This window comes from Crocodylus siamensis, chromosome 12, assembly GCF_052110815.1.
Source record: "Crocodylus siamensis isolate JL-2025a chromosome 12, ASM5211081v1, whole genome shotgun sequence".
Lineage (NCBI taxonomy): Eukaryota > Metazoa > Chordata > Crocodylia > Crocodylidae > Crocodylus > Crocodylus siamensis.
Genome location: NC_143406.1, coordinates 1593739 through 1615538, shown reverse-complemented (window position 1 = coordinate 1615538; position 21800 = coordinate 1593739). Strand labels below are relative to the sequence as shown.

Here is a 21800-nt window from a genome sequence, read left to right as displayed (position 1 = left end):
AGAATCTAGGTGTATAAATCACTCAAAATACCCACATTTCCAAATTTATCCTTTATCTGCCAGGGTTAGCTAGTTATCTACAACATATAATAACTGGAAGCCAATGTTTACAAAGCCCTACCGTTTTGCAACAGCACATGTCCTGAAGTGTACTGCTGCATAATGGCATGCCAATTTCACTGGGGCTTTTTTGATTCTTGATGCATACTGCTCTTTGGACTAGTCCAGGTAACAACAGAAAATGGTTCATAAAAAAGCAAGCACTAAAATTAAACTAACAAAATAAAATGTTCAATATATAAACTGTCCTGAAATTGATGTCATAACACTGATTTTTGTAATAGCTAATCATAAAGATGCAAATAAGCTTTTAGCATCACAAATGACTAAAAGTGAAATATGCTATTGCCACATTTAATTTTATTTTGAGTCCATTACATAGGTAGACGGAGCACTTGTTAGCACAGGGAGCCACTTTTAGATTTTCAACGTGAAAGAGCTCCAGTTCTTATCTGCATAGATAAAGATCTGTTCAGAACTACGATCTGTTGGCTCATTTGAAAATGGTAGAAGATCTGATTTAAAATGTGCAGAGGCAGAAAAGGATCTTGGAGTCATCATTGACGCCAAGATGAACATGGGCCAGCAGTGTGGGGACACAGTCCGGAAGGCCAGCCGCACCTTGTCCTGCATCCACAGATGCATCTCGAGCAGGTCCAAAGAGGTGATCCTCCCCCTCTATGCGGCACTGGTCAGGCCGCAGCTGGAGTACTGGGCACCACACTTCAAGAGGGATGTGGACAACATGGAGAGGGTCCAGAGGAGGGCCACTCGCATTGTCAGGGCGCAGCAGGGCAGGCCCTACGAGGAGAGGCGATGGGACCTGAACCTGTTCAGCATCCAAGAGAGAAGGCTGAGGGGGGATCTAGTGGCCCATTACAAACTAGTCAGGGGGGATCAGCAGGCACTGGGGGAGTCCCTGTTCCCCCGAGCACTACCAGGAGCGACCAGGAATAACGGTCACAAGCTGGCAGAGGGGAGATTCAGACTAGACATCAGGAGGCGTGACTTCACGGTCAGGGCAGCTAGGATCTGGATCCAACTTCCATGAGAAGTGGTGCTGGCTCCTACCCTGGGGGTCTGTAAGAGGAGGCTGGATGAACACCTTGCCGGGGTCGTCTGACCCCAGTACTCTTTCCTGCCATGGCAGGGAGTCGGACTAGATGATCTGCTCAGGTCCCTTCTGACCCCACAAACTATGTGCAAAAAGTTCCTGTTCCTCTCACATCCTGTGCAAAATGGTTCATATCTGAGTACCTGATGTGGAGCTGAGGAGAGGGGCAAGTGCTTCTGAATGACTTGAAAATTATGGTAGGTATTCAGCTTAAGCATGAGCTCCCAAACACTGGCACTGTGAAAGTTAACGCAGTCTTTGGATACGACTGGCTCAGGTAGCAGCAACCCCATGGCCAGACTCCATCATCCTTAGTGCCCTGTTTGCTTGCCCCAAATGTTACTGGGTGAAGTGCTAGGCCTGTAGGCAGATGAGCAAGGTGAGAGAAGCTCGCCCCCATACACAGTGCTGGGTGCAGCACTGCCCTGCTTGGCTCCTATGGCTGAAAAGCAGCAGCAGAGGGCTGCACGAGCTATGGCAAAGATTCCCAGGATCAAGGGGTAACCTGGGAGTCCCCTCAATAGTCAGCACCTGGTGCTGGTGCCTGTTTGTCCCACCCTTGTTACTGTGTACAAGAGCAAGAACCTGACAGTCAAGTTAAAATTTCTTTGGAAAATTTGTAGACAGCAAAAGGAAGTAAATCTGAAATACCTCTCTAGGCTGTAAGGCTACACAACCATTGATGAAAGGAAGGCTTGGAGCCTTTTCAGGGAGACTTATGACATGTCCTTACATTATTCCCAGCAATTCTTTACCAGGGACTGTACTGAACTGAAGCTCTAATACAAAGATACCCGGGTTTCTACTTACATATTTCAAATGGTCGTACTCTGAAAAGTAATCCTGAAAACTGCACTGTGGGAATGATTTCTGTATCAAAGTGCACTTGTAAAACAAGTAAAAAGATGGTGACTGATAGTAATGTAAGCTCAGCTACACCTCACAAATCAAGCTGGTTTCTCTCCATCTAGCAAATCACCAGTACGGATCCTGAAGCTGAGGCAGCCTGCCTTTTCACTCGAGGTAGTGAACTTCTTGTTCAGATTTTTAAATCCTGAAATTTCATGGGGTTTTGTCATGAAATTCCAAAGCTGAAATTTCAGAAAGTCCCACAGACTGGAAAAATCCACCCTTTTTTTGTTTGCTTGTTTTCAAAAGGCTGACACAGAGGGGGTCCCAAACAAGAAAGCGTCTATGCAGTTAGATCACGGAAGCCCACGCCTACCATTGGCTCTAGCACAGCACACTGCTTGGCTCCAACAACATCCAGGTCCCTGGACTACTGCTAAGATTTCAAGGTAACCACATCCTTGGTTTATGGGAGCCTAGAAGCCCTGGACATGTCTAAATTGCTGCCCCCAGAGTCATGGACCCTTCCAGGCTGCTGACAAAAGACTGCCTGACAGGCATTTATGTTCCAAATGATTTAAGAGACATTGTCTCAGAAATGTTTAGCTTACAACGAATTACCGGTTTCCAAGACAGGAAAAACACATTACAGTGGAATCCTTTCCATCAGCTCTGCTTTATACCTGAGTAGTCTCACTGCCTTCAGTAGGATCATGCGCTTGTAACCAAACAGAAGACAGAATCTTTGAGGCACAAGAAAATAAAGTTTATCCCACTTAATTTTTTAGCTCCCCAGAGCTTTTGGGAGCAACATACTAATTATGATTAAAACCCATATTCAACCTTCATGACACACCAGCTCATTGAGCAGCGTGGTACAATTTTCATAATCATTTTTCAGGATAGACTTAAGAAACCACTTCAAAAACCAGTGGCTCAATAATGCATGCCTCCCTTTACTTGCATAAAGTGATGGTGAAATTCTGAATGTTGCTTATTATAAGGAGAATGATTTCACATCCATTGATGGACAGGTATAATCTAAGAGAGAAGACCCTAACTCTCAAATGACATCAGGGTCAATATGCCCCCAAAGCATAAGTACAGACTGTTTGGGGAACAGTATATATGCTGAATTAGTTCTAAAAATAACTGAACTACAAAAGCAACAGTCAACTCTATTATTCAAATCTTGATTAAGCAGCACATTAGACATTAGATATAATCAATCTACCTCAAGTGATTATTCTGAGACTAATGCCTCAAAGCCTTTTTCCAAGCAGAGAAGATCCTGTTTTAGTTTCCTTGCAGTAAGATGCAACCATCCCACTGAAATTACATTGCAACATTCTTTTATACCACTTAGCAAAGCAACTGCAGTCTTTGTCTACTTTTATTCTATGCACACATTATGTAGTAAGCCAGGTATAATGAACTTCTGCCACTTCCAAAGGTAACTCACAGGACATACGCTTTGCAATGATCCTGCAGAATGAATGCTCCAAGTTGAAGAAAAGCAAGTAGGTAACCTTAACTATTTTTATGACCTGTGACACCAACACTCCTAGCCATCCCTTTAAACTGGAGAGACTACAAACCATTCAAAACTGAGTGGGTGAGGGAACAGCAAGCCAAAAGGGACATCTGGCACTAAGCAGTTGTCCAAAGGTATATCTGAAGTAAAAGCTCAATCCATAATATTTTGAAAAGAAACCAACAGATGACCACATGAGTACCTACCCTTGTTATAGGGGAAGTGGATGTAATAAAACTTGAGAGCCAAATGCAGCGATCTAACAAATGATATTTTCTTTTATCAGATTCATGCTTTGGGAACAGAAATGCCCTGAGTGATAATGAATATGGAAAAGAAAGAAAATACTGTTGCAACCAAGTTTCTTAGTGAACACTAAATACAACTGCATAAAGGAGGATTGACTAGAAATTGTCCACAAACGTGGTTTATTGAACTTAACACTGTAGCACAGGGGTTGTGAACTGGGGGTACATGTACCTCAGAGGGTACCTGGGAAGGCCACAGGGGGTATGCGGCGCAGAGACGCAGGGCTGCCACTGTCATCCAGCACTCCGCTGCTCTGCACCACTTCCCCGTGCCCAAGTACCTGTCTCACATCCAGCCAGCCTTCAGCACTCCCCTGCACCCCACTCATCAACCAGCTGCTGGGAACCTTCCCTGCCACTGCTCCAGAATGGGGTACAGTCCAGGAGGAGTACTCACCAGAAGTGGTACACTCCTTAAAAAAGGTTGAAAACCGCTGCTGTAGTGAGTGAGAATTCAAAGGAAGTTGGAAATTGCTCTGTTCCTACATCTGGCCAGCTGTGATGAAGAACCCACTAACTACATCTGATGACACTACCTTATGCTCCACATGCCCGCACCCAGTCACATGCCCACCTCTCCTTCTCTGCACTCCCTCCACACCAGTCTGCCCCGGGACCTATGTCAGCTATAAATACTGACATAAAGAATAAGCTAAAAAGATATTTCTAATCTGAATTTATACTGCAGATGTGCAAGCAGCTCAGAACTGCATAATTTAAAGATTCATTAAAGCAAGTAATTGGGTTAGATCATGGGAACAAAGGCTTACTTTTTGGAAGCGCAGCAAGTAACATTCTACTAATGCTATCATCATTTCTGATCTTAAATTAGGTTTCAACAACAGAACCTGAGTACAGTTTTTAGAGCATTGGTACTCAACCTTTTTAGACTCAGAGCATCCTTCAGAAAATGACAGCTCTTAGTTTTCTTTTTTGGACTATGGAACAATTTTATACCTTGCAGGGAACTCAGAAAGCCCACAGCAGGTCAGAGTGATTTTACCGTTACAGATTTCTATTTGAAATCTCTGGATTTATTTTGTGAGTCATGTCTGTACACCGAACCGTGCTAACACTGCATAGCATCTTGGCTGAAAACCACTGCTCTAGAGCAGCGGTTTTGAACCTGTGGTTTGCAGTTCCGCTATGTCCAAAATGCCTATGATCAAAAGTATGACAGTACCCACACTTAAAATTCAAAGGGGTCCACACCTCCATTTGAAATTTTCAGGGCAGTCTGCACCTCCATTTGAAGTTTTATAAAGATCCTTAAATGGAATAAAAGATTAGAAATCACTGCTGCTGTACAGCAACATAACAGACTGAAAAAAAATATTTTTTCCTCCTTTGCTTATTGAATGGGATCTCATTAACAGTCCAGAGAAAACACTTGAACACTTTAGTTTTGAAAAGGTTCTACTGGAGTGACTTCTCTGCACCACACAGGAGACTATCCATTTAGGTTTTATTTAATCTACAACATAGATGGAAAGTCCAGACTCTCTTAAACTGCATTCTTAAGAGAAGATGAATCTTCCAATTTTGATTGCAGTGCACCTACCAACCTCCAGTATATAGAGTTAGGTCTAAGACTGGAAATAGCTTAAAAACAGGTGTATATGCTACAATGTTTGCATCAGTAACTCAAGATATTAAGAAAGATTATGAATCTGAATAAAATGATATACTGACTTCTGCCTTGGTCTTCCTCAATGCATCAACACACAACTTATTCACTTTCAGCATTTCGAGGCATTTCAATTACACTAGGCACATACCCTCTTCATGTAAAGAACTACTACTACTGTTATGTGAAGTTCAGACACCCTTATGTCAAACATTTAAAAAAAAAAAAAAAAGTACTCTCCATCTCCATAACTATGAATATCAAACAGTTGGTTAGTGTCTTGCTCTCTGGGTTAACTTTCTGACTCAATGTCTATTATATTTCATGCTGTAACTTCACAGGAGAATTTAATGCTCTACTAGTCAATCTGTCAGTAACCAATTTAATGACAACAGTGTTGTCACCTAAATTGATTATCTCATTGCAAACAATGCAATAAATTCTAGGAATATGTTTCTGGAGAATGTTAATGCTCCCTTCAGCTCTCAAGTCTGTAGCAGCTCATAATTTTTCCCAGTAACACTTAATCTAGCAGTTTATCAAATACAATTAATTTAACAACCCTCTTGCCACATGTGGAGCTTATAACTTTTCTAGGGCTAGGTTCAAATCCCACACACTGCACCAAGTGACATAACAGTTAACATACATCAAAACCAAGCCTACTCCATACATCTCGCATAAACATTTTAGTTAATTTTTAGCACTTTAGTTGTTCCACAAAAAGTTAGGGATCACCAGTGGGTTCCTTTACACACAGCCTACATACCACAGAAATTTACTTTCCCTCCCTTGAATACACTGTTGAAAGATTACACTATTATGTTGCCACAAAAAAACTTTAAAAACAAAAAAGTTTGAACGAACAAACAAACAAACAAACAACAAAACCCCCCAAAACAATCCTTCAAAACGGCATTTAAGAAGGGAGTTTGTCATTGATCACTCTTATACACCAAGATCTTCCATCCAGGGCCAATAATCACATTAACTGGGACCACTGTAGGGCTCAGAAGAACCTCCCTGCCAGAAATGCAAAATAGCACAACAGCAATGGAAAAGGGTACACTAAGAGGAACAAAGTAAACAGGCCTCTGGGATTTACAGGCCTTGCATGTTCAAGTAACTCATTTTAAAGGACTACCCCACAGGAATCAAATTTATTTCAGAGGCTCATTATAGAAGCTCTCCCTGCTATCAGCTAAGTAGGCTGCTCTGAAACTGGCTTCTTTGAGTGCAAAAAAAATGCTCGATTATATACTATGTAAATAAGCAGAACAGTACCTGGGTGCCAAAGCACAGGTAGACCAGAACAAGATTTAGAACAGGCAACCAATCGGTTCATTTAAGACATTTCAACACCTATGTAATGGGGAAGAGAGATCAGTATCAGTCAGTTGTTTCTCCCAAAAAAGTATTTTGGGATTTCCAAGGAAATAATAAGGCACCCACAGTTCACAATATCCTATAGACATTTTGGGAAAATCTTGCCAGACTGCACTTTCACTAATGTAATTTTTACTAATGGCATCAATAACAAGAGCACTGGTGTTAACAGGCTTTTCCATTCCCTTAAACTTTGCTGTAATCCAGATCCACTTAAAGCAGAGTTGGGGGATACCAAGATAAAAAAAAAAAAAAGCATGTGGCCTACACTAGGGGTGAGCAATCTGTGGCTGACAGGAGACTTCAGTGACACAACAGTGGGGGCTTCAGCTGTGGGCACTCACCCTTTTCCATTGCAGGAAGAAGTGCCGGCTGCAGGGAGGTCCTAGAACCTATCCATGCCTGATCCAGGGTAGGTCATTCCAGCCCACACCGTTCTATCAAAGTATTCAACAAATTCAGTAACACCGGAAGGGGCTATGACCAACAATGCATTTGTTCCATGTTCTATTTTGCAGTCACATATTCAGGATTCCAGCTCGAGGAGTCACCTACTTACGGAGCTGTAAGTACTGTCACCGCCTGGTATGTGCATTTGTCAGTTAATACAAGTGTTTACTTCTGTGCTGGTGTGGATGAAGAAACAAGGCTTGAGGAAATTATCGAGACAGGCACGGATCTCTTATGTTTCCCTCCCAGGTCTTATCTTGGGGTGCCAAGGAATTGGAGGACTCAGCTAGCTCCACAGAAAGATTTCTGGAACCCACTTCAAGCAAGCGCCTCTGACCAAAGCAACATTAAAATTATTCTCAAAGGCAATCTACATTCTCTCTCATCTGAAAGGAGGATCTCTATGCCACAGGAATCTTTGCAAGTGAGGAAGTATACTAAGAGAATAGGGTAACCAGTAAAGAGGGGATGGTATTAAACAAACAAACAAACAAAACAACCCCAAGCTACAGCAACAACACAAGAGGAACCAGGACATCTCTTGTGAAAAGGCTGGTATACTCAGCTCACCACTGCAGCCCCTGAGCACCATTCAGAAGAGTATAAAATCATATGTAATATTCTCCCCCATGTTCTGCCTGGGAAGGATTGTTTGCACTATAAGGTTTTGCTTATTTTTTTTAAACAAATGCACACACTTCTGTGTGGGGTTTTGTTTTGTTTTTTTGTTTTTTTGTTTTTGTTTTTTTAGAAAAAAAGGTCAAAGAAATGCACCTCCTACTTAGAGCACTGAAGTTTGCGATGCCTTCACATTCCTGTGGGAATTTATTTGGGGTCTTTTAAGTGACTGTTGAGAAAGCTCTACTTCACTTAAGAGATGACTCTCCAACTTGTAAAGCTCCAGCATGCTCAGTGTGCACCTGTCCCATCTGGTCTTCACTTGCTCATCACAGCTGCCCCCAAACAATGTCTTCCCTCATTACAAAGTCTTCAGATAATCATTTTTATTGATGGCTCACTTAAATGTTTGAGTGTCCAAAAGTTCACCTGCTTATGCTTCCTCACCACCATTAATACCCCTTCCATGCCCTGCAGAAGTCTCATTCCTTTTCAAACTCCAAGTACCTCCCTCCTCCTCTGATCTTTTTCTTTAAGACCCTCAACTCACTGTTTCTTATCCCTACTAGTCGCGTCTTCCTCAAGGAAAAAAAATCCACATTAACTTTGGAAATACACCTATAGAACAGAAAACTCCCATACAAAAACAAAAAACAAATTAAGCTTGGCAATGACAGAAGTAATCAATGCTTCCATTTTCAGTGTTCCCCATGCCACAAAGTTCACACACCTATGCAGTTTTTAATTTCATGACAACACTTTATTCCAGAGAATTCCTGCTTTATTCAATACGCATGGTTGGATTGTGCTCACTGAATGAGTTAGTAGTTCAATGTTTATTTTTATCTTCATCTGATGCACTGTCCCATGCCTAACTTATTTCAGACCGTGCAAATGCCGCACTAAATAAAGGATTTATTAGCACCCACACAACCTTTTTAAGACATGTACAAGTTGGATTGGACAGCTGTATCTCCAAATACCTCTTCTGATAAGTAAGATAAGGAAGTATTATCCCCATTTAACAGCAATGGAACAGAGATGAGCAAATTAGGTCAAAATTTACAAGAACAGTCATCAATACTAGGTGCCCAAATCAGGATGCTTAAGACCCAATTTGCACTCATGTTGACAACCCTCAACTCTCAGAGAGACTAAAACTAAAATTAGGCAGACACAGCACCCTGGAAAAAACTAACTCAGTAGCTACCATACATTGCGCATTTAGAAAAATAACCATATGCAGTTATTGACCAGGTCTAATAACGCCAGTTTAACCAATTTTCCTAACAAGTTGTACAAAGCCTATGGCAAAGTCATGGATCAAACTCCATTCTCCAATAGCCTAGTGCAGCATCTTCAATGCAAGACTATATCTTTCTGCAGCCTCTTTCCCCATTATAAATATACACACTCAAACTTCAGCAGCAAATGAACAAATGTTTTAGGCAACATGGACAAATACAACTCCGAGATATGCTAAATACTATTTACTTGGAGTAGTAATGAAAAGGCAGAGATCTTATAGCTATGGAATCATGCATCTCATAATGCATGCTCGTGTCAGAATTACTAACAAATTGTTACTTAATTCAGACATTTCTTAACTTGCTGTAGTTAAGAATACTACTAAAAATACCTAACCTCCAACATGGATCACCAGAATTCAAACCCAATATTCTTGAGATCCATAATTGACTTCTATCACTGAAGAAAGGAACAACCACAAACACTGTGAGAACTATTCTTTGTGGATGAGCTAAGAAAAGGAGACTTAACAGATACTTTGCCAGCTGACGGTTACACATCTTTTTGAAAGATTCCCAGAACACTGGGAATCAGGATTCTTGATTTGTATTCCAGAATCCAGAACACAAGTCTTGTATAAAGGACTAGTGCAAAAAAGAGAGATTAAATATACTGTTCTACGCTTTGTTTTTGTTTTGTTTTGTTTTGTTTGTTTGCTGGAGGGGTGTATTTCAGCATTCAAAAAAATGGATACCATTTAACATGGTCAGACCTTATTACTTGGCATGCTTTAATTTACAAAGCACTGAAAAGTACACTTGATCTGAGCCTTCAAGAAGCAATACAGTACAGCCAAATACCACCAGCGTATCTGAAAAAAAGGCTCAGGAAGCTCAAAAATATTAGACTGCTGCCCAACCTTACCAATCCACAGAAAATATAAGTGAAACAGAAAATGTGATCAATTATCTCCACATCAAGACCTAGTCTACATCAAAAGTTGCACAAGTTTAAAATGGTTGATTATCACACCTTAAATAAAAGTGGTGCACCTGTGTTTTGACAAGCCTAAGTTTTTGATTATGTAAATGTAACTAAAAGCCAAAATTGCCTAAGATAAAGTTCTCTCTGGAAAAAATATATTCTGAATGGCAATAAATTTAGCATAACAAAGTAAGGGTAACCATTCTTTGCAAAGGATTTCCCTTCTACCTAGCCAACTGAATTACTTTTGAGAAACGGAGTTAAGAACTAAAAACTTAATATCCATCCCACTGGTCATCAAATACCTTTCCATCAAAATTTTCGTGTGTAGAAACACTGGAGAATAATAGTTGGATCCTTCATCACTATTATTCATGTTATTACATCATATTAATCACATTATTACTTTTCTTACATACATTTCAATGCAATTAATAGAAGGTTTATCTATAAAATTTCTGTGTGCTCTCTTAGGCCTGGCCCACGTAAGTCTGCTCTATTTACTAAAAGCATTTTTTTTGTTTTGTTTTTTTTAAACCCAGTCTAATTAAACACAACCACTTGTGGGAATAGCAATTAAGGTTTAAACCTTAAGTCAATATAAGTTTACAGACAAAACGTACACCAATATACCCAACTGTCAAGTGATGGAATTTGCTGATTAACAATTTTTTTAAATCAATCTGTATTAAAATCAAGGCAACTTGCATTTTAAAAAGCCTTAGAACTTGTCCTGTGTTTAAAAATTACTGAATCACAGAAATTTGAGAAGCACAGAGAGGTAGGTGCACAAGTACAGCTGACTTAGAAACATTTTGGATCTGGAAATTTTGGAATGCAGTTTTGAGAAGAAAGTTATCTAACTCAAGTTGGACTTGCTAGCACAGAAGTTCTCAACCTTGTTAGACTCTACACACCTTGTAGAAAATGTTTGCTTTTAGTTCACTTGTTTTTTAACTACAGAAAAACAGAGCAAGCCTTGTATTGCAGAGAACTCAGAAAGACCACAACCGGTTGGAAAGTTTAACACTATAGCCTACTATTTGAAAATCTCCAAGCTTATCTTGTGAAGCATATCTTCACACCTAACTGTGCTAATATTGTGTGGCACCCTGAAGGACCCTTGAAAGGATCTTATGGGAATCCCTGTTTTAGCACCTTAGCCAGCTGGGGTGGGGGTGGAGGAGGAAGGTTATGAAAATGTTAGGGTTCCCTTTTCTTACGAGATCCATGCATTTTGGTCTCTTGGCCATCTCGTTGTGTGGAAATTAACACATACCCAAATTGGTCCTAAAACTGAATTCCAGATACCTTGTCAAATGAAGTGGATTAATACCCTCACCTATGCAATCAAATGAAACAAACAAGAGAATCAGAGTAAATATTCAGAGTGACACCAAGATGAAGCTCAGTAAAAAATACTTCACTCTCGTAATACATTATTGGCTCAAATCACAAGTTTTTCTGCACCATAACTAGTTTGTCTTCAACATGTCTTTGGATAAAGAGAGAGCCATAGGTTCACTGCATTTTGAAACTATAAACAAGCAGAAAAAACAGCAAAAAAGCACAAAATGTCATGGGAGTGATGAGAGGAAGGGGAAAAAAAAGGCAGCATTTTCTGTGTTCAGTTATCCAGAAGTCTCCTAAGGACATCTCCTTGGTTTAAATAGTCAATGAAGTATTTCTACAAATCTAAACTACACTACTGTAGCTAAAGTGAAATTAACAACCTTTTCAACAACCTTTTATGTGATTAGCAGTAATCAAGGTGAACAATGATATTTGGGGTGGAAGGGGATGCAAGTAAAGAGTCTACTTGTACCCCAATTTGGCTGAACTCAACTGAGTACTGAAAGGCTTCAGGCAAACTGAACAGGAACAGAAGAGGGGAATGAGTTTCTAAACTTATCCACTCAAACAAAGTATTTCTTATAGTCTTTCTAAACTAGAACCAAACTTCTTCAACACTGAAAATGATGAAGTAGATGAGGAAAATATTAGCCTGCACAAAAAAACTACTGTTTCAAAGGTTTTGAACAAAGAATTATTTCAAAATTGCACGTCCCTGTTATTTTTACTACAGTTGCATCATTAATTGCCACAAAAAATGCCACTGTTATCCAGCCAATTCTAATTCCTCTCTCAAACCATCTTCCAAAGGTTTGGGGGGGGGGGGGGGGACGGACAGGACGGGATGGGCACCTTTCATGAGTACACGCTACCAAATTGATTATTGAGGAAATAATTAAAGCAAAATGTAAACACTGGATCACTGTCAGTTGGAGGAAAAAAAAGCAGAAATCATGATTACTACCCTAAAAAGTTAGATAACTGTATTTCATATATATCACATATTAATTATAATATTGCACATATTGCACCCAAAGGGCCTTCCATCTCAAAACAGATGTACTCCAAATCTATTGGAGATTTCCTACAATGAGCATGGTACAAAATTGCAGGGAAATACCAGCTCTCTGCCCCCTGAAATACATACACTAGTCTGGTAAACTCCAAATTAAATCTTAAAAACAAAATGGAGATTAAGATCTTAACATACTACTTTTCCCTAGCTAGAAGGATACTTTAAGTATAGCAAATCGCTATAGTTGCTACTAGGATCATTTATAGCAACATACAAAACACTAGTATTTAGTCAGTCAAAGTTTCCATAGAGCTAGGATGGGATCACTTTACAGTGTCTTAAATCACTCCTTTCAAGGAGAGCCCAGAGAATCACAACAGGCAATTGCTTATTTTGCCTGAGGTGCGTCACATGCAGGGTCCCACAGCATTTTTCCTGTCATCCTTCTATTTAACAGCTTTACAGGTCTCCAGGGGATATAGCCTTTTGGGCTGTAAATTCACCATGCAGATATTCAATTCTACGTGTCCACGTTATTCTGTCAAAACACGTACACCTCAAGTTCATAACATGCAATACATGTATGCATACATTTGGCTTCCTTGCATTAAAAGGTATGCTACAGATTATTGGCTTTCCCTATTTCTAAATGAAAAAACTGGACTTAGTCCCAATGCAAAGAGAACTAAAATGATGGAAGACAAGGGAAAACAGAGTTGAAAAGCAGACTCTTCCCAGACAGGAGAAGAGTTTTGAAGTACAGTATTTACTTGACTCTAACTCAATGCTGAATTTAAGATGAGCGCCCCATAGTTAGATGCTATATATGGAAAATTTATACATTTGCTATAACTTCCCTGGTATAGAAACTAATTATTGGAGGGCTGTCTTCAATTCATATCCCCCCCTACTGCTACACAGCAGGGAAAGCAGTGGATAGGGGATTCAGGTAGCGCCTTTGCCCTCTGCTTCCCCACCACTTCTTCCAACTACACCCTTCTTGCCCTCCCTGCCACTCCAGCTCTGCACAATCCTTGCCCCTTCCCCTGCTCTCCAGTCTCTGCCTCTTTCCTCACCTCAACCCTCTCTCCACCTTACCGTCACACTGCTGGGCTCTGTTCCCTCCTGGAGCACAGGATGTGGAAGCTCAGTACCTGCTGGGCATGCAGCAGTATCAGTGCTGCTGAGTGGCTGGGCAGGGGACAGAGTTTCCATGTGCTCTGTGCCTGGGAGGAAATCCAGCTTGAACCTGAGCCAAGCTGCACCTGACAGTAAGGGGAGGAGGAGGTGGGGCAGCAGAAGCTGCAGAGGGCAAGCAGGGAGGGTCAGGAGGCTGTTGCGAGTCTGACTTGGACCCCAGCCAGGACTTGGGGCCAGTGAGAACTGCAGCAGCGGTCTGCCTTTCCGCTCATCCTATTACCTGCTCTGCCCCACCCCAAATCATATCCAGACACTTCATGGAAAACATGGACACCTGGAGAATCAGAGTCTGGGCTGCCAGCGTAGTGCGAGTTTTCAGATGGTGCACCACACTGTGAACAACTGCCCCGTTAGATCATTTAATGGTGATCTAAAATAGATCCATGCAGCTACCCCTGAAGCAGTCAAATGGCTATCAAATTTGGATATTAATCTATGAATCTATTAATCTATGAATGAATGTTGTAATCCTAAAGTGTCATATGAAAGAGAGTGACCCCCAACCCACCACACACACACGCACACACACCTTCTATGCAAATCTAAGATAAGGGGCTCCTCCCCCCATGCTGCCTGAGGGAGGGAAACCTTGTCTTAGAGTCAAATTAATGCACCTTCAACTCCAGAGATTTCGCCAGTTATCCATGTTTCTCTCACCTCTGGGCTGGAATGTTCTATTAATACATTTTCCCTGTAAACACTCAAAAATTCCAGATTAGCCAGCAGAAAATGCAACTGCCCACCACTTAAGTAGAAATGGACTTCATTCCTATACTCCATGCATCACATTGGTTTCTGGTCCAGAACCCAAAACACATGTATCCTGTTCAATATGTGATGGTGCAGGTTCTGCAAATACCACTGAGATAGCTTCGGCATAATAAACCTCTTTTTTTTTTCAAAAAAAAACATGGGGGGGGTGAAAGGGGCAGAGTGAATCATTCAAATTAAACTTGGTATGCAAAGCCACAGAATCAAAGGATCACAAGCACAAATAAGTCTAATCAGTATACAAATCTACTGCATAAAACTCATTTTATTTAAAGGTTTTTGACAACACAACTGAAGAGAATAGCTCACATTACTGAAACATCAGGGAAAAAAAAGTTACAGTCTTACAATATGTGGTATGAATATATTTCATAATATTTGCATACCAAACAATGATCTCAGATCACATTAAGAGAACACTGAACATTGAAAAAGAAATCTTAAAAAAATTACAATTTAAACAACTGTTGAGCTCTTTCAAAGCCCTTTTAATTCATAATGGTGAAGTAAAACATTAAGAATTACAGGCTACAAACAGGTCAAATACTGAAGCACTGCAGTTATAATGTCACATTCCAAAACACAAAAACTAAAGAGCCAGTTGTTTAGAAAAAGACATCCGGTATCCATTATATATATTTTGATAATCATCAGCGAGAAACAATGCCATGCACCACTATAGATGACAGTATGCAGAACTCAAAAGCAGTCAAGGGGCCCAGAAAATTTATAATAGTCAAATAATACGCAAATGTCCATGTTCTACTGTATTTTAAAGACTGAGAATTTCTATACAAATGGCTGTTAAAATCGAAAGGAATATGCATTCAAAACTCAGTGGATAATCAGGAACCACAAGACTTTCCAATACAATAACAATACTTGACACAGAACTTAAGACAACAATACATCATACACATTATCAGTATATGGCATGTTACAATGCTTCCCTTGCTTTGTTAAGGTTTGTGCTTCCCCCCCACCCTGCCAAGATGAAATGAAGTGAAATAAAAATGGAAGGCTCTTGAATAAAAGCCATGTTCTAATAAAGTATAAATAAATATTTTTTTCAATTGACGACCATGAGGAAGCACCACTGTTTCCCAGGAAGGACAAAAGTTTAAATGGATCTCTTAAAGGAAAGCATGGAGGAAGTTTAACAACTACTTTTAATTCCTTAAGACATGAATATTTTTTAAGGTTCTCAATGCATGTAACAAATAACGAGTGGACAAACACATGTATTAAAAACACAAGTGGAAACACCACTTCTACCTCAATTACAAACAATACTGAATTTACACTAGTAAGCCACGTACTGCCATCCCTTTTGGGCAGTGCAAACCATGGCCCTTCCTTCTCCACTCTTAATAACTACATGGATGACAGAAGCCAAACAAACAATCTCATAATATTTTAACAGCGCACTACCTACCCGGCACTGACATACAAGTTTCCTCTTGAAGAAAACAGTGGGGGAGGGGGGGAAGAAAAATACATTCTTGTCCCATTAACCTATTTCCATGCCCAGCAGCAATTTGACTCAAGTCCCATCAGCAACAACATGCCATTATCAACTGGGAATGGAGAGCAGAAGAGTTCCAGGACACTTTCCAAATTTATGCAAGAAAGTGTAAAAGTAACATACACAAGAAAATTTCACTAACCCAAAAGATCTTTTGCAAGCTTGAGTTCTAATGAAAATATGAGCTCCTAGAAAGTTTATCCCTAGATCACCTGCTTACTCTTTTACAGGCTGGGATTCAATAACACTTACAATAATGTCAAACACATTCTCACCCCCCTTGCAATTCTTCATTTGACAGTTTTTATAAGCGTAAGTGCACGCATGCACACCACAGACCAACTGTACTGTAAAACAACACTATTAGCCATCTATAATTGCTAGAGGAAAAACTAAAGACACTCCAATCACTTTAGAAGATTTCCTCCTGACTAAACTTGTCAGCTGACCAGCCCTAAAATTGTCAGATTGAGACACAAGGAAAATGCAGCTTACCTATAACTTCACAAGAGATATTCAAGACAATCCGACATGACTATCCAAAACGCAGATAAGACCACTACTAGTTCTGTCTGCTGCAGTAAGAACCTACATTATAAGGAAGTTTTTCAATTGCAAGATAGTTCTTAAGAAACTGACAAAACCCCAGGCACCCAGATTCATGTTTTCCCTTTCCCCAATAGTGAGATTAAATCTTAAAAACAAACAGAGAAACACAACAACATCCAACAACAACATCATCCTGTGTTCTTAAAAAAAACACAAACACTGCAGATAAACAAATATGACCCAGCAAGGATGAGGACTTATTTTTAGTTAAAAATACTTATTGCATTTCCAAAGTCTGTTTGGGGCAATATACCCATAATAATCTTCTCATCCAGCAGAGTCGCATCAAGTTTTATTCCATTTGATATGAAGTCTCAAATGATGAAAAGGTCACAAATTAATGAAGGAAAAGGGATGTAAAATGTTTCAGTGCTGCATCCCACACCCCTCTCTCAAATTTAGGAAAGGACGTCAGGTCTTCATTATCAACTCAGAAGTCTTCTGTCATTAAGAAATCCATTTTAATGTTTGGTTGCAAGAATATTAAAATCCATCTGTTTTAAAATATTAACACAGAAGACGGCACAGAGGTAGAGAAGCCCTTGTTTCCAGGCAACGTGATGTTCTGATCCTTCTGCATTCCAAGCACCTTCAATCATCAGCTCAAGGACTTGGTCCTGGTCTTCAAACCCAATACCAGGTAAGTCACATCAAAGACCACAACTCTACCTACCATGCACCCCCACCCCCTGCAAAAACCCACTCTTTTCTGGAACATGCCACTCCTATGCATACGTGCCACAGATAGAACATTCTTTGTTTAGGAGGACTGGCTGTGGAACAGACTAACAGAGGTCAGAGAAAATCTCCTGGAGTTTTTTTGAATGAACTGCACTTATATATTCAGACAGAAAAGTTGATTCCATGAAGTTGACTAGCAACTTTTCTAATTCATCCAGGAAGCTCTTGCAGATATATGCTCTATACGAAAATCATAAAACAGGTCCTCCTCCCCAGCTTTACCCGAGCTCAAATACCTAGAGGCTCTTCTATAGAGATAAAATAAAATAGAAAAAAAATAATAATAAAAAACAGTATTTGCATAACCAAGGTTGTACAACACATCCTGAATCTGATGTGGCTGCCTTGCTCCAAAAGCCCTGAAAAATGCTCATGCTGAGATGTGCCTAGTTTAACTCTGCAACAGTTTAGGTGATAAATTAAGGTCATGTTTATTGTTGCCTGCTTTGAAACCATCAGTTATCAGGAAGTTGAACTGGCTCCAAATACAAGTCTAAAAAGAAACGAAAGAAAAGAAAAGGAACCTATCACCACAATAAGGGGAGCTCAGGATGGCTCTAAATTGGCTGCAAGGTACATGTTCAATTAACCCTGAAGAGTCAGCAATCTGTTTGTCCTTTATAATGTGCTATTTGCTCATGTGCAGACTGATGGGAAAAAATGGATGACTTAATTATATTCATCACATCAGCAATATTTACTCCACAGCACATAACTTTTTTAAAGTCTTTAAAAAAGTAGTTCACTGTGAAGTGTATGACAAAAGCGCTCTTAAAACCCATTCTTGTTATAAGCAAGAGCCTGAGAGCATTGGAAAGGAAACACTTGTAGTTTTAAATATACTTTACAAGTTCTATTGAGCAGAAAGGCAGAGCTCCAAGATACAGCATGCACCTTTCTTATTTTATAGCTTAACTTAAAGAGCGTTACTAGGGAATAACGGTGTTAAGCTGGATCAAATTCCTCAGCAACAGTTTGAAAGCTAGAGCCAGAGCTAGAAAACTGACTTTATTTCTTCCATACAAAGAATGTCATTACTTTCCAGTGAGATAGGTATGCTACAGGTGCTTTGCCCAGATTGAAAGTTTTCCAAGAGAATATCACTTCTCTAAATTTGGGTTTTAGTTGCCACCTGCCTGTACTGAAACTACAAAATGGATTTCATACGACTTTGACAGGAAAATAACTTTTTAAACCATCATATGGAAAGGAACTTTTACAAAACTCATTTTTCTTGCTGTCTTCACAATAACCTCCTATTTAGCAAGCTAGACAACAAGAAAAAAGTGTCATTGGGTTTCTAATTTTTTTTATTTATCACTTTCCAGTTTCACTTTCCTTTAAATGAGAAAAAAACCAAAAACCAAAAGGAAACACACAGGCACATTCCCCTCTCCTCCAGTACTATATTCTTCCTATTGTATCTCATTTATTCCTTTTCTACAAATACATGTGGACCAAATGGGTATCAGCTCTCCTTCCATACAATTCTTTTTTTCTCCAGTTTGTCCTGCTCAAGCATACTGACAGCCTATGCCCATTCAATTAATACAATAAATTAGATATGCACATACTTCTGAAGACGAGGACACAGAATAAACCCTAGTAAACACAGTTTTAGCTTTGCAAGCCTGATCTGGAGCTTCAACAGTTCGATCAACATAAAGCATGCTGGACATCTGCATCAACAAATAAATCCCTGTACTGCCTTGGAGAGAAAAAACACAAGGACCTTGCAGTATACTGATGCTGTAGCTTATCTGCTGTAAGGGAATGCTGCCTTGATGTCACAGAACATGAAAAAAATACACAGCACTGAAAATAAGGATGAACTTGGATGACCTGTGCATTTCAGTACATTTCTAATGAATTTCCCTCTCAAGCACTCACATATTCAAATTTCCATTTAAGCTTTATAAAAGGTAACAGCTTTCACTACTATTTGCATATACTTCCAGATGTTAGCAGAAAGCAAAACAGCCAAGACATTTGAATAGACGGGAGTTAAAAGGAAATGGGAATGGAGCATCCATACATGATCACAAGGATGGTTACAACTTTAAAGCTTGAATCACTGAAATCATTCAGATTCAGAAGCACAAAGTCACAATTTGTCGCTTACAATTAGAAACCACTGGTCTTTCTTCAAGTTCACACACCTTTGAAACTGACCTTGTTTCCCTTCCTTTTAGGCATCTTGATCTTCGTACCCAATTACAGCCACAATGTGAAATGCTGCAATATCATAACTGGGTCCTTCATGAAGGAACCAAGTCCACAGACTGGGACTTTTTTAGGCTGCCTTCAAAAGACAGTCAGTGTCCATCCCTGACACAGGCAAAGTCTATCTGTTAAACTACACTAAAGAACTCACAAATGCAGTGGCATTTTCTGTTTCGGTCTTTACAGTACATGCCAGTCTTGCAGTCCACAGAAGCTACCATTCACAGAAAAGTATTCAAATCCCTCCAAGATGCTTTCAGGGATTACCTAAGAGTAGTGCTTTGAAAAGTCTCTCTCCGGCTCCCAGATCCAGGCACGCAGAAGCCATTTAACTGTCAACGCACAAAGGTGTTGTATACCAAACAGAAAGTTCAAAGGAATCGGACAGTCCAATACCTTCTGGGCTGATCAGCTGAGCACTGACTTACTCTGTGCAAGCCAGCCAGCTTCCCCACTGTAACACTTGGCACATGGCTCAAAGCTAAGCAAGCTGCCCTGAGCAAGTTTTACCTGCCACTGCCATGCTTGCTTAAGAAGATGAGCGTACGCTATTCCAAACCTTCAAAAGCAAGAACTTTGAAAACTTTTAGCAAGTTACAAGCTGGTCCGATTATTAAGCAAGAAGAATCAGCTTCCCATTACCAATCTTCTCCAGCCTATGGAGACTTCACTTTGACCTAAACAGATCTTCGGTGTCAATTTAAGCAAAATACATGTGACAACGACAAATGCAATTTTCGCTGGAAGTTCAACACAAGGAGCCAGACAATTTACAGAAGGGTTTGTTCCTCCCGCCTTGAGATGCGAGTGAGAGCAACAAGCCTGCCATTCACCGTAAGAGAAGCGTCATACGCGCCTACACACATGCAGTGAGCTCGCTGGACGGTACGACCGCACGAGAAAGACGTCTTGCACGTTTATCGCCTTGAAAGCATTGCTGCCGGTATGAACCATCGCCCTGCGGTCACCGTGCGTTTCCAGCAAAAGACCCGGCGGTTACGTTCTCTCAGCGCCACGCACGGACAGTTATTTTCCCGGGGGAAGAGTTTCTCCCAAAACTTCTGAAAAATCGCCGGGAGATGCCGGAGCCCTGTGGCATGGCACAGCGCGTGCAAGCCAGCTCCATTCCACTTCCCTGCCGGTCTCGGCGGCGCGCACGTCCCAACTCCGGGCCTAGTTGCGAAGAGCGGAAGACCTTTAAAAACCTTCGCTGGGCTCCGGGTTTCGCACCGGAGACGGCTTCCTTCCCCTAGCCCCCAAAACACCCACCGCAAAAATCATCCTCGTTATTCAAAACTTGGCTGGAGGCAGCCACTTACCTCCAGGGATTGGAGGGGAGGCAGGGCTGCTCCCTGCGCCCACCGCCGGCCCTCCGGGGAGGGGGACACGCGCGGCCCACCCCGCCCGACAACAGGTGCAGCCCGCGGCACTCCCCGGGCAGGGGGCACCGCTCGGCGAGGGGCCGAGCCGGCAAAGGATACTGTTGGGGTGGCTGGGGCGGCAAGGCCCGGATGGCGGGGTGCGGAGGAGGCGCCCCCGCGGCCGCCGGGTGAGGGGGAGCCGCGGGGGGAGGCGGCCCCGCCGCCGCCGCCCCGCTGCCCGCCGCCGCCGAGCCAGGCTTCAGAGCCGCCTTCTGCGGGACACTCATGGCCACGCGCAGCCACCACCCCCCGGCGGGGAGCGGGGCCGGGGGGGAGCCGGGCCGCGGGGGCAGGGGCAGCCCGGCGGGCCAGCACCACCGGCCGGTCTCCGTGACAACGCGCCTCGGGCGGGCGGGCGGGCGCCGCCGCTCAGGCCGCGCTGCTCATGGGCCGCCGGCGGCGGCGGGACGTGTTGGGCCCCCTCCCCGGGGGCAGCGGCGCCCTCGGCGGTGGCGGCTGCGGGGCGATGCCGGCGGATTCTCCTCACTGGAGCAGCGGAGCATCAAACATGGCGCCGCGGCCGCCTCCAGCAGTCCGGCAGGGCGGGCGCTCGGGCCTCTCCGGAGCCGCTCGGCTCGGCCCGCCTCGGCCCTTTCCGGACGCGCTCGGCTTGGCCCGCCCTTCGGGCAGCTTCGGCTGCCGGCACCGAGCGGCTTCGGAAACGCTCGGCTTCCCTCGGAGTCTTCCGGAAGGAGCCGACGGGAGAGGGCGGGGGGGCCAGGTGCTCACCTGGCAGGAATCGCCTCAGGGCCCCCTCGCACGCC

The 21800-nt window shown here is 42.0% G+C and overlaps 1 protein-coding gene across 10 annotated transcripts in view; it reads right to left on the bottom strand.

Annotated features, from left to right (window-relative positions):
- EIF4G3 (eukaryotic translation initiation factor 4 gamma 3) overlaps positions 1-21593 on the bottom strand; it is a 177082-nt gene extending 155489 nt beyond the window's left edge. For 9 of the 10 annotated variants that reach the window (XM_090023331.1, XM_090023337.1, XM_090023332.1 and 6 more), the window contains exon 1: positions 21097-21593. In XM_090023331.1, coding sequence (XP_089879457.1) covers positions 21097-21263 — 167 coding nt within the window. In that variant the 5' untranslated portion in view covers positions 21264-21593. The remainder of the gene's footprint in view (positions 1-21096) is intronic. The other variant, XM_090023349.1, reaches the window with a different exon arrangement.
- Between the last annotated feature and the right edge of the window lie 207 nt (positions 21594-21800).